The 18,931-nt window shown below is 40.3% G+C and overlaps 1 protein-coding gene across 1 annotated transcript in view; it reads left to right on the plus strand.

Moving 5' to 3' along the window:
• The window catches only part of LOC126101360 (aminopeptidase N), a 360,940-nt gene that overhangs the window by 62,467 nt on the left and 279,542 nt on the right, over positions 1 to 18,931 (plus strand). Inside the window, exon 5 of the mRNA XM_049912028.1 lies at positions 5,211 to 5,369. Within this exon, the coding sequence (XP_049767985.1) occupies positions 5,211 to 5,369 (159 nt within the window). The remainder of the gene's footprint in view (positions 1 to 5,210; positions 5,370 to 18,931) is intronic.

Here is an 18,931-nt window from a genome sequence, read left to right on the forward strand (position 1 = left end):
TCTGACGAGGACACAGGACCTCCGTATTCTTCACATCCGACGATGTTCATCCGTTTATGCCTCCAACAAGATCTGGTAATAACACTAAACAAGAACATCAGTAATGCACTCTGTTGGCCGTTCAAGCTGTCACGGAGAACTGCAACTCTAATCATTTACATACCCGCCGACGGTGTGTACTTGTATGAAGTTACATTGCCATCCGACCATGTCGTCGGGTTGCTTCACTTGTTTTGTAAAGCAGTGTACATTTTTTTCCGGTATTTTGTGCTTCTCTTATTGTACTCTATCATCTTTCTCAGTTTTTGCTATTAATTACGATACTCCCCAAATATACAACTATACTGTTTACATCCGACAGCTGATAGGTGTTTAAAAACAGCCATGTTTCTGTACGTTCGCACGTTTCTTCGAGCTCTATAAGAGATCAAATGTGCTTGTATTTACGAACAAGCGATGCGCTCGGCAGAATTGCGTTTTTGAGTCACCCTTACTTATTGCAAATTTTCGTCGCACGCCGTTTCACGCCGCAGGCCACAACAGTCTATCGGTTTTCAGGTGGCCATTAATCAGGCGACCGTCCGCTCTGCCAAGGCAATTTTCTGCGTTAATGGAGCGACGGGCAAATGAGCAGCCTAGGGCATTTTCTACCTGCAAATGGGATAACGGCCCACCAGTTTCCGATAGCCGACGGCAACGCCAGCTTCTAGTACAGCAAAACGGCGATTCCTGTTTGGGGCTCGAAAAAGCTGCAAGGAGGTGGAAAAATGTCGCGCAACGTACATCTTTTATTATTTAAAGTAGTGTCCGTTAGTGTCGCCTTTACAAGGCCCATGGGGGTGCAACGAAAAATGTTTTTTCATTCTCTCTGAAATTATCGATGTCTCTTAATTTTCTTTCTTTCGCGAGAGACTTCAGCTGACCCATTTAATCTCGAGAGGTACTATGAACGTGGAGCAATTACGTTTAAGAATAGTTGAACATACCGATAAACACTTTATAATTCAGCTTTATACTATAAGGAAAAAAAGATTTCTTCATTCGACTTGAAACCAAGGAAAAGCCTTCTGCCACATTGAGAAGATCAAAGATAAAGAACAAAACAACTAAAGAAGTCGGAGGTCATGAAAGACAATTTTGTATAAAACAGAGATTACGTTTAGCATTTCGATTGTTGCAGCTGTAGGTAGAAAATGCCATGACGCAATCAAACGGCCACGAAAACGTGTAATAATAAATGTTCAAATGTGTGTGTGTAACAAAGGGACCAAACTGCTTAGGTCATAGGTCCCTAGACTTACACACTACTTAAACTAACTTATGCTAAGAACAACACAAACACGCATGCCCGAGAGAGGACTCGAACCTCCGGCGGGAGTGGCCGCGTAGTAACAAGAAAATACCTTACTCCTATTACGAAAATAAGAACAGAAGATATTACAGTGATGCACAGGTTGTTTACCACAAATCGAATTATGGGCAAATGAAACTAATTGAAACAAATATCAGTTAAACATCAGAAATAACGAAGCTGTAATAAGAGAAATAGAAAAATAAAGTATTTTGAAAGTAGGAATGTACAAAATAGGCGAAAAAAGCAAGATTATTGGTGAAGATGATGCAGAAGGGTATGTTGGTTTCGGCACACGACAGTCACGTCTTTAAGCGCCCTTTCATCAAGAACTGGTACACAACAGTTCTCTAAAAACCACATTCATACACACACACACACACACACACACACACACACACACACACACAGAGAGAGAGAGAGAGAGAGAGAGAGAAGTAGACAAACGCGGAAATAGGAGTCCAGACGCTACAAAAATTTTAAAAGTTCTACAACAGGCGTCTGGGCATCAGCTGAAATAGAGGGCACGCCCTTACTTAAACTTGCTTCTGCTCTCTCTGCAAAATGTAAAATTATATCCGTTAAAATGTGACATACAGTGGTTTGCAGACCACAAGCACCATTGTCTGGGGTTTTCCCGTCCTCAACACCACCGCCAGAAAAAATTTATAAGCAAATAGAAGAAGAGAATTTTCTCCATCTTCCTGCTTTTATCAAAGATTAGCCGGAAACTGAGGAAACAATGTAAATACAAAATGTACTCGTAGTTCTGTATGTAAAAGAATTGTAGCCACTGGAATTACATGATAAAATAGATTGGGGGATTTTGAAATCCCTCTAGATTGATGCTAAATATTATAAGGAACCCAAAACTGTGTGAAGACGAGTTAACCTAGGAGCAGCAAGAGATTTGCGGAAAACTCAACAGAAGGGAAGGCGGAGAGGATTGAGAGACAGACATTAAGTCACCCAAGACTAGGTGGTTATTTTGACAGTTGATGAATCAATAATGGAATCACGTTTCATACAACAAGAGAGGTCGAACTGTATAGCTAAGTTTATTTGTTATTTTGGTTATATCAGGTAGGTCAATATGAAGAGATCAGTACCGGATACGATAATTTGAAGGCAATGTCAAACACGTCTACATACTGAAACATAAAAGTAAAATAAGTATTAGTTCTTAGCAAAAGGTGAATAGTTCCGTGTGCTTTCTATTCCTAGTAATATGAAATATATGGGTATTGGAATCACATTGCAAGACCAGTGTTAAACTACATACAATCCTAGTTTTTTTTTTATATTGTTCCACACATCGCCTTCGATGTTCCTCACGATAATTTTACCGCTGCGTCAATTTACACACGAGTGACGTGCCTACTGATTAATTCGCATAGATGGCAGGATGGAGTTCTGTGAACTGTCGACTACACGTTTCGTCCGCTTTGAAGTAAGAAACAGTTTCAGTGAAGTCACGTATGAGTAGATCCACCACTGTTCATGCATGCGTTGTGTGCTGTGTAACCGTAAGGCGCTACTGCAAACGTGGTGTGCCCTCTCCACGAACACAAAAATAAGATTTTCATCGCAATTTCCATATGTAATTATTCTGACCTATTGTTTGTTATAACCATTATAGGGATCGAGCCGGGAGACTTAACACACTATTTCATGTGTTTGTTTTCACAGAGTTTCTGTCACGAAGATTACTTCACCCAGAGTATAAAGCGTTCGAGTTTACTATGTAACTTTGGTAGTTCGAAAAAAATCCTGTTGGGGTCAGTAGCCGAACTCTGAAGAGGATTGTTGGGGAGAGATGTAAAAATGCCCCCGTGAGAGAGAGAAATTACAAAGTGAGAGACGATCTTAATGTATTCCCGCAAATACTTTCGCTCTCGGGTAAAGTTGCTATATGAAGATTAATTAGTTCACGAGAACATTCTTCTGGACTATAAATCTGGGAGATCATTCTTGCCCAACCATAAACGGTCGTTTGGAGGAGCGGTTCTAGGCGCTTCAGTCTGGAACCGCGCTGCTGCTACGGTCGCAGGTTCGAATCCTGCCTCGGGCATGGATGTGTGTGATGTCCTTAGGTTAGTTAGGTTTAAGTAGTTCTAGGGGACTGATGACCTCAGAAGTGAAGTCCCATAGTGCTCAGAGCCAGCCATAAGCGGCAGTAGTAGTAATGAGTCGTCTTTGAGATTGTTTCGCATGATTGTGCCGGTTTACTTAGGATCTTTGTACTCTGTTTCCTGGCCTTGCCGCCGGGTTCAGCATGTCGTATTTTGGATTTGATAACATTATTGGTGGAGGGTGGCCTCATGCCCGTCCCCTCGCCAGCCAGCTTACTTAGGATAAAAGGTTGAAAATGCATTCAGATTAAGAATGCATCAACAGACATAGAGTCATTCAATTACACTACACGTTTTTGTCCATTTCAAGAGCTTCTGATTGTACACAGGAGGGTGGTACTTATTTTTCATCTGCCTAAATTCAGGCTCTTAAATTGCTACATTCAACTAAGAAACTGAGTAGAATTTTAGCTCAGTCAAGCAAATGCAAGATGTCCATGAAGTTCTGTTGTTTTCTCGAGTAATGTGATATAATATTTTCAGTTGTTTCATTTGCAATCAGTATAGACATTACTAGTGAATAGTAAACGTAGTTCCCATTAATTCATTCTGCATACAACAGCAACCTTCATACTATGGCAATACTTGCAATACTTGCAGCAAGTTGAGGTAGATTACACTTTTTACTACTGGTCTTTATGAAGTTGCTGATAGGTACAATGTCAGTGATAGAAACGGTGTTTACATTCACAACTGAATCTTTTGGGTATGATACTGAAAAACTGATATTAAGTTGTACTTCTTTTCAAAGCCCCAGGTTCTTGATTACAGTTAACCTTAACAACCACCAAGAATTAGTGCTACGCTAAGATGGAAACTAGCTGGAATTACTTCGACCCACACAAGCAGCAGTTTCCCGGATGGATGCATCACATTCTCTCATGCCAATAATGCGCCCTCTTTCAATCTCGCTGGTTTGACTTTACGATTCGCGCATACGCCTGCGAGGCGTCATGCACGTGTGCTCAAGTCACTGTGATCCATTACATTCGGATTGTAGCGACAGCGCGAGCCGCTAGCAGGTTTTACCGGTAAGTGCTGTTGCACCACGATATCGTTGTTGACCTCTAACCAGCCGATCGACATTTTTCAAATGCTGGTATTTTCTGTAGAAATACTAATTTACATGTTCTGTGAATATGAATGTTCTATCTCTAGTAGTTCAAAATATTTTGTTTTTTTTCTGAACATTAGTGTATTTTCTGAAATGTTTCTATCTCTTTTGATGACTGGGATGGTGTAGTGGTTAAGTCAATGGACTCTGGTTCGACAGTAGTTATATGATATCTTACATGCTGCAGGCTACCTTTATTTGAAATTTGTGGTAAGGCCTTATGGGACCAAACTGCTGAAGTCATCGGTCCCTAAGCTTACGCGCTACTTAATCTAACTTAAACTAACTTAGGCTAAGGACAAAACACACACCCATACCCGACAGAGGACTCGAACCTATGACGGGGGTAGCCGCCTGGACCTTGACAAGACGCCTCAGACCGCGGAGCTCTTCCTCCATCCTTGTCTGCGTGATGTATTGATTCTCTCTCTCTCTCTCTCTCTCTCTCTCTCTCCCTCCTTCCCTGGTTTTGACATCGGTGATACGTTTAACTACATCCTTCCTGCTTGATACTTCCCTTCCTGCTCTCTGTCCTGCGGCAACGAGGATCCGCCACTAGAGAGAGCTGCCTTCCTTGCCCATCTAACTAGAGTGTGTTGCTGTGGACTTGCAGGTGGATCGCGACGACGCAGTTCCAACCGACGGACGCGCGGCGGGCCTTCCCCTGCTTCGATGAGCCAGCGCTCAAGGCGACGTTCTCCATCCGGCTTGCCAGGCCTGCCAACGCCACGAGCATCTCCAACATGCCCCGCGTCGGACAACCCACGCCCGTGTGAGTACCTGCCTCAAGCCACTCTCTAACCGTGCTGCCCCACTGTATTTTTACTCAAATGTTTGAGCGGTGCTCTTTAGAAATCAAGCAATGAAATTTTGTTTGATTTTTCTTAACCAAACGAAGAATGGATAACGCACAAATGGATATTATCTTGACAAGCGTAACGCCTAGTTTCGCAGAAATATATTTAATCACATGAAAGTAGTCAGAGTAATTAACAAAAATTTAATTAGTAATTTGAGGGAAAATTGCGAAATGGATGCTTATGTCCGAATTTTCACATATACTCCTGACATGGTCAGCGAGATGGTGATCTGTAGAACAATAAACAATGAATTAATATTCAACTTACAAGATCGCTAAAATCATTTATTCATACAGATAACCAGTTTCGGCAATTCTCTGTTGCCATGTTTCGGATGATGTAAACATGGATGCGAAGATTTCAATACAGAATCTCCGAAACCGGTTATCTACATGAATAAATAATTGTACCAATCTTGGCAGTTGAAAATTTGTTCAGTGTTCGAATTTTCACAGCCAAACGAAGATTCACAGATGAGCAAATGGGATATCAAACTGACTAGCGTGATTTCTGCTTTTGTAAAGAAAGTTTTAACTGCGTCAAAGCAATTAGGGAAACTCAAAAAACTTAATTAGTGACACAAGAGAAAATTTTTCGTCGTATTTTCATAGTCAAACAATGGAAAATGGACAAAGGTCTAGTTTTGGAAAAAGAGAATTAATTGCTGAGAAGTAATCAAGGAAAGTAAGAAAGACAGAATTAGATGTTTGAGAAAAAATTTTGGACTTAAGTTTCATAGTCAAACGAAGACTAGGAAACGGAAAAATGGGGTACCAAACTGACCAGCGAGTGATCTAGTTTTGCAAAGAAAGATTTAATTACTGGCAATTAATAAGAGTAATTCAGAAAAACTTTATTTGTGATTTGAGGGAAAATTTTGTCCTGAAATTTCATAGTCAAGGAAACAATGGAAAACGCACAAACTTACTATCAAACTGATCAATATAAGGTCTAGTTTAGCAAAAATGCATATAATTGCTTGAAAATAATCAGAGTAATTAAGAAAAGCTTGAATAGTGATTTGAGCAAAATTTTTCATCCGAATTTTCATAGCCAAATGAAGACTGGGAATTTGAAATGTGGTATCAAATGGACCACTGTCAAGTGCACATTTTCAAAGAAAAATTTAATTGGTTGAAAATAACGAGGGTAATTAATTAAAACACAATTAGTCATTTTGAAGAAAATTGAAATACTTCAAGAACAGTTGCTGTTAACTACGTAATTGAAGTGTGAAAATGTTAATCTCTTCAACGCCCATACATTTTTCACATGATTGGTCACATTCGTGTATAAGTTGTGGAATGTATTTTTTCATGCTGAAAGAACAAAATAAACGTGAGAGTAGGAATAAATTGAAACTTCTCTGCATTCGCTTTATCTACATACTATTAATAATGGACAAAACCAAAATGTAGCAAATAAAGAAAAATTTTAAAAATAATAAAATTAAAAAACTATCAAATGTTTTGTAGGGAGATAGATTAGACAAACACTTGACAAGCCTTTGAATGATGCTCTAAATCATTTAAAGCAAATGAGGTATGTCAAATTTTTCTCTGATCTTTTTATTTCTTACTCTTAGACGAGTTATTTCATAAAACATATGATAGTTTTTCCATTTTGTTACATTTATTTATTCCACTAAGGCCATCTCTGACTCACATGAATAATTGCATATATTTCCCACGAATTTAATTCAATCATTATTCCAAGGTCGTCATGGTACAGTTTCTTGGCTCCTCTTCTTGCATGAAAGCTGTGCTGACTCTTTAGATGTCCTCATTGATCGAGCACTGGTTGCTTTTCTTCTTCGCAGTCTTGTATTGTGTCGATCTGAAACAAACGAAAAAAAGTACATTAGTATGCTGGAAGGACAAACATTTCTCCATCTGCAGTTGTCACCACTCAGTTGCCTTCTAGACTTACCACAAAAGTTACCAACAATGTACCTAAATATCTTCCGCAGGTATGTTGGTATTCTGGTTACCAGATGCAATTAAGTGGCCAGGATATATCGAGGATGGTGCGAGTTCGAGAGCACGAATTTTTACCCAATGTAGTGTGTCGATATGTGTATCGATCACATTCCCAGCGTATGAGTAACCTGCGCAGAAGTTGCATACAAAGCTGTAACGGCGTTGCTGTTTGTGACGAAATAGCTTCAACAGCAGGCCATGTTGAAATAAATTTTGAAAACCCTGTTTACTTTGTAAATATAAACTGACTTCTTTATTAATGAGTCATCTATTGTTATATTACTTTGTTATAAAGATATAGTAACATTTAATCTGATGGTGTCTTATTTTCTTCTCCTATAACAACTAACAGCATGTACTTCATTCGTAACCCAATGTGCCTTATTCAGGATCCATGGTTTTAATAATGCCCATTTGATGATGTAACGTTCTTACTCTTAAACAAAACCTAAATGTTCAATGTAGAGCTCTAATTACAGATTTCATTTCCTCAAAATCAGAAGGAAAAGTGTTGCAAACCATATAAGATTTAGAGCATGAAACGTTACTTTTACAATGGATATTTATTTCGAAGAATTCAAGGGTGATTTTCATTGTTGCTAATGTTTTTCGGTTGAGGTGTGCTAGTTTCATTGCTTTTTTGGGATAATGATCAATTCTGTAGCAATTCTTGTAGGTTAACTTTTTGAAATCAAAGGATCCAACACAGATATACTGGTAACTTTTCTTCATGTATTCTTTCCATCTAACAGTAAATTTAATACAATTGACTTGTACTGCCATTAACAGCTAACATGAACCAACTGACAACTAACCATTATGGCCCAAACCCGGCCCTTGTGTAGAAAAGTAACAATTCATAGCGATAAAAACGTTATTAGCACCAGTCATTTTATGAATTTATAATGAAAAATTACTCTTTCAAAAAACCTGCATGTAAAGTACATTTTTTCAATAACGAGGACAATTTTTGACACTGTTTGTTATCATACATAATTTTTTGTACAGAATATTGTATAATGTGAATTGTGAACAATTACTTCTAAAATATGCATCTTTCTACTAAAACCTTAATTATTTTTATAACTAACATTTATGTATTTCCTAATTAGAAAGTAATTTTTTTCATTCCAGAAGCTACTTTGTACATTGTATTACATACTACCTAAAACAACCTTGATTATTTTCTATACTGACTGCCTAGAACTTTTTAAACGGTAATTTCATACAAAAGCAGATGTGTTACATAACTAAGGTTTTTTCTTTGAAATTTAACAGTCATATTTTAACTGAATATAAGCTCATAAATACACTATAGCAGATTATTGAGATTCTTAATTTTTAAATGTTGTGGTGTCTTTATCGTTAATACAGATACAATCCTCAGTTATTCCAAATACATAACATCAAGCAATGAATAATTCATCTGAAATGTAGTCACACAATGTCTGATACAGCTTATCGACAAATGCACTAAAAAATATGCCTTGTATGTGAAATACAATAGCATGGAAAGCTGCATCAAACCAGTCTCTGGACCGAGGACCACAACAACAACAACAACATGTGAAATACATGACTGTTACCTTACAATGACTAACTCTTAATCAGTTACAAAGGCAAAAATTAAGAAACTTTTAATTTCTCCATTTCTCCCTAATAGAGAAATTTTTGTAGTGTAGAGAGCATTTCCCTGAGTGACAAAATTAAAAATACAGAGGGTTCCGATCCTTAAGTGGAGTTTAATTGATACACCTATTTTATATGTAAATTTATCTGTACACGATTTTGTCACCATCTAGTGGTACATCTGAAGAAACTTATGGGCTATCTTCTTAGCCGAATTAAGTCCATTATTAAATTTAGAGGCGGTATTATCGTGATAGTTCCTGGGGGAGTGACTGTTTATGAACGATGAGCTTACTAATGGTGCATTGTGCCTAGCAACATTCATGGTCAATACCTACAGACCGTTTCTCAGTACTACACAACTGGTGGCATAGTAGTAGCATATGTACTCTCTTCTGGAGGTGTAGGGTTCTGTGTACAATTTCCTGCCTACTTTTCCTTAACTTTAGAACTGCACATTATTCGTCTTTAGTCCTTTGAGTATTTTATATCCTTATAATATGTAAATTACATTTTATAAGTAAAAAATTGCTTGATTGCTTAACTTCTACGTTTTTATGAAACCAAAGCAATTACTTTTGATGCAAGTACAGTTCACACGCACAAACATAAAAATCTGTATAATTATTGCTGTTATTTACTTTTATACTCATCTATAACGCTCTTCGTCATCGCCAAAGGTAAGAGTTTCCTGTTGTTTCTGACAAATATAAAAGCTGTTTATGAATAAGAGAAACATTTTATATGAGCTCAATGACGTATTGGGACAGCGTGTGATATACTTTTATTTTACGTCTGTTTTTGATAAAATTGTGTTTTCTAACGCTGTTTGGTACATCTGTATTGTATTTTTATTTTGCTACAGCGTCCCTCTGTTTTACATTGCAAATCATAAACTTTCGTGAAAAACCTGAATTAAAGTTGACAATTTCAATTTTTCCATAAATACTATTTATTTTTAACTAAGATGGGAGGATAACTATGTGGAACAAAATTGTTCCGTTGTTAGCATGCCCTTTCATATGCTGACGGAAACAAATCGCAACACTGAAACGTAATTAAAGTAGAGTAATAGAATTTCGGAAGTACATTTGTCTAGGTAACACATTTAAGTAATTAACTTTGAAAGATCACAGGTTAACGAAGTGCGAGATAGGCGATTGCAAATTTGAAATACAGGTACATTAATAACCAGTGTAACCGCCGGAATGTTAAATGCGGGCATGTAAGCACGCATGCATTGTGCTGTACAGGCCAGATGTCAGTTTGTTGGATGCAGTTCCTTGCCTGTCCCACTTGGTCGGTCAATACAGGCTAATGATGGTTATGGCGGACACTCGAGTCACCATCCGATGATGTACAATATGTACTCGACTGGAGATAGTTATTGTGGTCGAGCAGCCCAAGGCAACATGTCAACACTCTGTAGAGCATGTTGGGCTGCAACAGCGATATGTGGACGAGCATTATCCTGTTCGGATACACCCCCTGGAATGCTGTTCATGAATGGCAACACAACAGGTCGAATTACCAGACCGATGTACAAATTTGCAGTTAGAGTGCTTGGAATAACAACGAGAGTGTTCCTCCTGTCATACGAAATAGCACCCCAGACTATAGGTGTAGGTCCAGTGTTTCCAGCATCCAGGCAGGTTGGCTGCAGGCCCTCGACTGACCTCCTTCTAACCAAAACATGGCCGTCAATCGAACCGAAGCAGAATCAGCTTTCGTCAGAAAACACAACAAACCTCTACCATGGCCTCTGAAGAGCTCTCGCTTGAAGTCGCAAATGGCGGTGATAGGGGTCAATGGACTGCACGCTACAGGGCGTCTTGCCTTGGAACACGCCTTGAAGCAACCGATTTGTAACAGTTCGTTGTGACACTGTGGTGTCAACTGTTGCTCAAATCGCTTTTGCGGATACAGTACGATGCGGCAGAACCATATGCCGAACGTGATTTTTTCCCTCTCGGTAGTGCCACATCGTCATCCGGAGACCTGTCTTCTTGCAACCATACATTCTCGTGGCCACCGCTGACAGCAATCATGTACAGTGGCTACATTCCTGCCAAGTCTTTCTGCAATATCGCAGAGGGAACATCTAGCTCCTCGTAGCTCTATTAAACGATCTCGTTCGAACTCAGGTGTTGATAATGGCGTCTTTGTCGCCTTAAAGGCATTCTTGGCTAACATCAACACACCACGTCCAATCTCAACGGTAACTAATGCTTACGATCGTTACAACACGTTTTTAAAGCAAACCTGATTTTCAGCCTTATAGTGACAATACCAACGCCTCTCTTATGACACTGATGTGAAATTTGAACCCTCATCATCTTTCAGATAACAGTTTTCGCCACTAATTCTTGGTGCTGCGATTTTTTTTCTGTCAGTGTGCATGGGATAGGCAAAATAATACGAGGAGTGGTACTAACAGGATGTTTGTGTTTGACGGTCAACAACGTAGGTAAGACACGTGTTGCACTGGACTGTGCGTGTTCAGTACGGACTAGGCATCAATTTTTTATGAGTAGTGCATACTTAATATTTCCATTCAGAGGCCGAGGTCAACGTGCAATGAAAGAACTTCAAATGGTTCAAATGGCTCTGAGCACTATGGGACTCAACTGCTGAGGTCATTAGTCCCCTAGAACTTAGAACTAGTTAAACCGAACTAACCTAAGGACATCACAAACATCCATGCCCAAGGCAGGATTCGAACCTGCGACCGTAGCGGTCTTGCGGTTCCAGACTGCAGCGCCTTTAACCGCACGGCCACTGCGGCCGGCCAATGAAAGAACTAAGAGAGTTCCAAAGAGGGCAGACTGTGAGGGCCCGATTACTGGAGCATCAATAACCAAGACAGTCAACTTACTGAATGTTTCAAGAGCAATTGTTTCAATAGTCATGATAGCCTACACAAAACATGGAGAGGTATCATCGTGTAAACGTAATAGTGGGTGCAAATCCAAACTAAATGACAGATCGTCTTAAGCTAACACGAATTTTGTCAAAGCAACACAAAACTACGGCGGCTAAAGTGACTGCAGAGCTCAATAACCATCTTCGGGACCCCGTATTTATCGGCACTGTCCGGCGAGAACACCATAAAGAGAATATTCGTGGACGAGCTACTACACCGAAACCATTAGCGACGACAACCAACTAAAAGAAGCGTGGAACATGGTGTCAAGAGCATAAATCCTGTACAGCTGATTAGTGGAAACACATCATATAATCCGTCGAGTCAACGTTTTTGTTATTTCCAACATCGGGCCGGGTTTACGTCAGGACCTACAGTTCTGATTGCTTGATTCCAAAGCTTAAACATGAAGGTGGAATTGTGATGCTGTGGTCAGCCATATCACAATATTCTGCTGGTCCCATCATTACTCCCAAAGGCCCTGTTACAGCCAACGATTATGTGAACATTTTAGGTGATCAGGACCACCTCTTGATTCAAATGTTCTTCTCCAACAATGATGCCATGTTTCAGGGCGATAACGCACCCATTTACACAGCCAGAACAGTGCAATCATGGTATGTGGAACATGCAACTGAAATGCAGCGTTTTCCCCGGCCAGCACAGTTCCCGGACGTGAGCATTATGGAACCCTTGTAGACGGCACTGGTGCACAGCCTCCGAAGCTGATTTCCGCCTCCCTCGTCACGGCATTACATTCCACTGGTGACTATACTATCATTATATGCCAGTATTGCAAGAAGAATCGCAGCTGTATTACGGGCAAATAAGGGTCCATCCCCTTATTAATAAACCACTCCGAAGTAAGTACAGGTGTTCACATTATATTGCCTGTCCGTATATCTTCAATGAGATTCAAGAAAGTTTGCCGTTTCCAGTTCTTAGGAGAATTCAGTAATCTAGACACTGAATCTAGGACTATCAGTTTAATAAGTCACAGCTGCAAAATACTAACGCGAATTCTTTACAGACGAATGGAGAAACTGGTAGAAGCCGACCTCGGGGAAGATCAGTTTGGATTCCGTAGAAATGTTGGAACACGTGAGCCAATACTGACCCCACGAGTTATCTTAGAAGAAAGATTAAGGAAAGGAAACCTACGTTTCTAGCATTTGTAGACTTAGAGAAAGCTTTTGACAATGTTAACTGGAATACTCTCTTTCAAATTCTGAAAGTGGCAGGGGTAAAATACAGGGAGCGAAAGGCTATTTACAATTTGTACAGAAAGCAGATGGCAGTTATAAGAGTCGAGGGGCATGAAAGGGAAGCAGTGGTTGGGAAGGGAGTGAGACAGGGTTGTAGGCTCTCCCCGATGCTATTCAATCTGTATATTGAGCAAGCAGTAAAGGAAACAAAAGAAAAGTTCGGAGTCGGTATTAAAATCCATGGAGAAGAAATAAAAACTTTGAGGTTCGCCGATGCCATTGTAATTCTTTCAGAGACAGCAAAGGACTTGGAAGAGCAGTTGAACGGATTGGACAGTGTCTTGAAAGGAGAATATAAGATTAACATCAACAAAAGCAAAACGAGGGTAATGGAATGTAGTCGAATCAAGTCGGGTGATGCTGAGGGTATTAGATTAGGAAATGAGACACTTAAAGTAGTAAAGGAGTTTTGCTATTTGGGGAGCAAAATAACTGGTCGAAGTAGAGAGGATATAAAATGTAGACTGGCAATGGCAAGAAATCGTTTCTGAAGAAGAGAAATTTGCTAACATCGAGTATTGATTCAAGTGTCAGGAAGTCGTTTCTGAAAGTATTTGTATGGAGTGTAGCCAAGTATGGAAGTGAAACATGGACGATAAATAGTTTAGACAAGAAGAGAATAGAATCTTTCGATATGTGACGCTACAGAAGAATGCTGAAGATTAGATGGGTAGATCACATAACTAATGAGGAGGTACTGAATAGAATTGGGGAGAAGAGGAATTTGTGGCACAACTTGACTAGAAGTAGGGATCGAATGGTAGGACATGATCTGAAGCATCAACGGATCACCAATTTAGTACTGGAGGGCAGCGTGGAGGGTAAAAATCGTAGAGGGAGACAAAGAGACGAATACACTAAGCAGATTCAGAAGGATGTAGGCTGCAGCAGGTACTGGGAGATGAAGAAGCTTGCAAAGGACAGAGTAGCATGGAGAGCTGCATCAAACCAGTCTCAGGACTGAAGACCACAACAACAACAACAGACACTGATTACATACGTAAACAAAGTGACCGATATGAGGGAAAGCCTTATAGGTAGGCAACACATCTCATGTATAGGTAACGCAAATACAATCGTAACTGACCAAGGCTGCTAGGGAAACTACAATAATTCAGGCTAATGCCGGGATGGATCATTTTCAATGGACACGGCCAAATTCCTTCGATCTCCTCGTCCAATCCGGGCCTGAGCGCCACATTCTCCAAAACCCTAAACTTCCTTCCTACTTCGTGAGCACTGCGCACGTGTGGTTGAGTAAGAGACTTGGTTACCGCAACGTTGAGCTCCGGTCCACATTTACCACTGGCTGGCCTCTGGCTGACGCGGGCACAGTAGTCCGCGAGGGCCGCGTCTCCACCGGCGTGCATCATTCATCAGGCGGGCGTCGCAGCGCTGCTGAAACTTTCAGCATCGTCGCAGGCAGCCGCCGTCACCGGCGCCCAGCCGGTCCTTACCGCCGACTCCCGGGACAAACCATACCCGCTACCTGCAACCTTTTAATGTACGTCACGTCTAGGGGCGAGAGCTACCACGCTGAAAGCGTCATCAGGTGTGATGAAAAGATGGTTCTCGCGGGCAACTTAGACGGTAGGTGAACGTTGCTACATTCCATCTGTCAACTGCAGTACAGGGTGGCGCACGAAATGTGTTACCATTTTGTTTTTGAATATAAACTTTGTGGAGATTTGTTCTAACTCAGAATATGCTCAATATGTCTACCATTTCGTTTTCTAACTTCCTTCAAACGAACACTGAAGTTACTGATTACCCTACGGCACATGTCTTCCATAATTTCACTGCAAGCTTGAAGAATAAGTCTTCTGAGCTCCATTAAATCACGTGGACGTTTCGGAAAACTTTTTTCCTTTAGGTACTCCCAAAGAAAAAAGTCACATGGATTGAGGTCTGGACTATTGGGGGGCCGATTTTGTCCGTCATTCAAGCGACCTGGAAACCTGAGTGAAATGATCCGCATGTCGAAATGCTCGTGTAGAAACTCCAACACAGTGTTTGCAGTATGTGGTCTTGTTCCACCTTGCATGAACCACTGCGTGTTGAAGGGCAAGGCAGTAGCAAGAAGCTGTGGAATGAAGCTATTGCGAAGCATGCTCAAATAACGCTCGCTGTTCACAGTTTCTTCAAAGAAAAATGGTCCAATAAGTCCGTGACTGGAAATTGCTGCCCACGCTGTAATCCTCCGAGCATAATGTTGTCGTTCATGAAGCACTTGTGGGTTTTCAGTGGCCCAAAAGCGTATTTTTTTTTTTTGTTAACCACACCGTCTAAATTAAAATGCGCCTCGTCTCAAAACCAAAAGACGTTGAGAGTTTCTTCCCTATCCTCCACCCACTGAGCAAACAGTAGTCTCTGCTGCTTGTGTTCTTCAGTGAGCTTCTGTGCACAAGTCATCTTGTATGGGTACATATGGGTACATTTAGGTCACTTTTAAGAATGCGTTGAACGGAGCGTCTGGATATTCCCAGTTGCACTGCTGCCATTCTACACGATTTCCCGGGACTTCTCTGTACAGCAACTCGTACCGCTTCAATATTCTCCGGCGAACAAACAGGCTTAGGCTGAGGTCGCTTCGTTTCCAATACTGTTCCTTCCTTTACAAATTTATCGTACAACCTGTGGATGGTCTTCTTGCAAGGGACCCACCGTGTGTTAAACTGTTGTCGAAAACGCCTCTGAGTCACAACAAGGCTTTTCGTTTCATGAAAAAGTAACACAATCGCCGATCGTTGCTGTGTCGTCAGTCCTCCATTGTCAGCCATTGCTGCTTACTAGTCTCCTAGCGGCAGTATCGTGAATTACACGTCATTTCGTAACCCATTTGTTTTTCCAGTCTCTGCTGGTACGCTGTAGAGATCCCAGCGGGATATCTCATGTGCGCCGTAAATTGTGAAAGAAACTATTGGTAACACATTTCGTGCTCCACCCTGTATTTCCCACCTCTTCTGCATTTCCATTCTCACACAAAAACCATAATTTTTTTTGTTGGGCGCTACAGGGGCCACAGCCTCAACGTGTTTGGAGAATGAAAACATTGGGCAAGTAAGCTGTATTCTTTTTTATTTTCCGTACAGTTGGCCAATTTCAACCGTGATTCATTTTCAAGCGCCTGTAATATGTTCAAAAATGGTGACATCGACTTATACATCAATTGTCTACAAGCTCTCACATATGCACTTCACAGCCCAAGTTACTTATATATCTTACATATCCAGTTTCATTTCACGTTGTTATGCTGGTTTAACTTATTCGTTTCATCGTGTTAATAATTTACTAATGGAGATTTTACTTTTTCGTCTGACTAATATCACACATGAACATGTCTGGCATATTTTTCTTCTCTTCTTCTTCTGTAGTGGTCAATCCAAGGATTGGTTTGCAACAGCTACAATGGCAGCTTGTCTCCATTCTGTGCGTCTTTCAGCTTTTCTCTTCATTTCTTTATAGGTGTTACAGCCCACATCTTTCACTATTTGATCCATGTACATCAGCCGTGGTCTTCCTCTTGGTCTTTTTCCCTCGACGTATCCCTCTATGATTGTGTTCAGGAGTCCTTTATGTGTTAATAGATGGCCTGTAAATTGCGCTCTTCTTTTAACAATGAAACTCCAGAAGCTTCTCTTCTCACCTGCTCTTTCCAGAACCACTTCGTTTGTGACCTTGTCGATACATTTTATTTTGAGCATGCATCTATAGCACCACATTTCAAAAGAATTTAGCTTCTAGTCTCCCTCTGTTCCGAGGGTCCATGTTTCACACCCATAGCATGCCACACTCCACACATATGATTTCAAAAATCCTTTCCTGATTTCAAGGCTGATGCTCTTAGATGTTAAGATGTTTTTCTTCATGTTAAAAGCAGCCTTTGCTTGAGCAATTCTGCTTCTCACTTCTGCCTTGCTCCTTCCATCCCTGGTGTTATTACTGCCCAGGTAAGTAAATTTATCAACTTGTTCAAGCAGTTCATTGCCTACATGAACTTGGACTTTCACTTGATCTTTTTTGTCGCATGCCATTACTTATGTTTTTGCTTTATTAATTCTCATATTATATTCTTCCCCCATAACTTTATCCATTCTATTCAATAGGACTACAAGATCTTCTTCACTTTCAGCTAGGACAGCTATATCATCGGCATATCTTATTATATCTATTCATTGACGATGAATTACTACACCTGTCTGTGAATTTTCCCTTACTTTTTTCAGCGCCTCTTCAATGTATAGGTTAAGGATAACAGGGGATAGTGCGCAACCTTGTCGGTCACCTTTCCGTATCTGCACCTCTTCTTGTTTTGTCCGTCCACGGATAACTGCTGTCTCGTTTTTGTACAGGTTCCATATCATTTTTCTATCTTTATAGTCTATTCCTACTTTTTTGAGTACCTCAAACATCTTATCCCATTTAACATATTTTTAGTGGTTTTTAAATGACAACGAATTTACATTCGTACTTCCAGCATGACATAAGCATCAGCTAGTATTATAACATTTTACAAGTATGTGCTCCTCGAAATTGTAGCTACTACTTCCATTTCACATTAAGTTGTACAGTAATTTAGTTGGTCAATACAGGCAGTAAGAAGTACGTCCCTCCACCTTCACATAACATCTGTAGGTTCCAACATTTGTACTGCAATATATTGGTGAAGAAACCGTACTGATACAGTGTAATACAAATATGGTTTTCCAGTTTTATTACGACACCGTATAAAAGATGAAGTAGGGAAAAAATGTGCCTAGTATATGCACAATATAATTTGTAACTGATTTTAATGTACCACATTTATTTATTTTTTAGAATGACTGACACAACTCATTAAAAGCCCCGACATAATTTTTTGCAGCTGGACTTTCCACAGTATTTTCTAATATTACATGTGGCGTTCATTTGATGTATAATTTTCGATCCTCTACTTTTAAATAAGATAGCACATGTGAAAATAACTAACATAATACGTCGGTGGCTATTACGCCAGGAGCTTACATAATGTCATTGACCATTCACGGATAGGATTCTGGACATCTTTGGTCATATCATAACCGTACTGCCTATACCGTGATGCGGCAGCTTTCTGTTTGTGTCGGCTAATGGGCGTAATCATGCTTGCTACTGTATTGTTTTTATGCCACGTATATACAAAAATACGAGTATACCTGTTCACATGTACCAGTGATGCATTAGAATGTGAAATGAAGGTGAAAGCTTAAGATATGTAAGCATCTTGCGTTGTGGTTGGTTGGTTGGTTTGGGAGAGGGACCAAACAGTGAGGTCGTCGGTCCCATCTGATTAGGGAAGCAAGTCGGCCGTGCCCTTTCAAAGGAACCATCCCAGCATTTTCCTTAAGCGATTTAGGGAAATCGCGGAAAACCTAAATCAGAATGGTTTGACGCGGGTTCGAACGGTCGTCCTCCAGAATGCGAGTGCAGTATGCTAATGACTGCGCCATCTCACTCGGTAACTTGTATTATGAAGTATTGCATATGCGAGAGCCTTTAGATAGTTGATGTCACCATTTTTGAACGTATTGCAGGTGCTCGAAAATAACCGATGGTTGACATTGGCCAAATACACAGAACATAAAGAATACAGCACAACATACTTTGACCATGTTTTCATTCTCAGAATGTATATTAGAGTCTTAACAGACCCTCAACGT

Source organism: Schistocerca cancellata, chromosome 9 (assembly GCF_023864275.1).
Source record: "Schistocerca cancellata isolate TAMUIC-IGC-003103 chromosome 9, iqSchCanc2.1, whole genome shotgun sequence".
In the NCBI taxonomy this organism is placed as follows: Eukaryota; Metazoa; Arthropoda; class Insecta; order Orthoptera; family Acrididae; genus Schistocerca; species Schistocerca cancellata.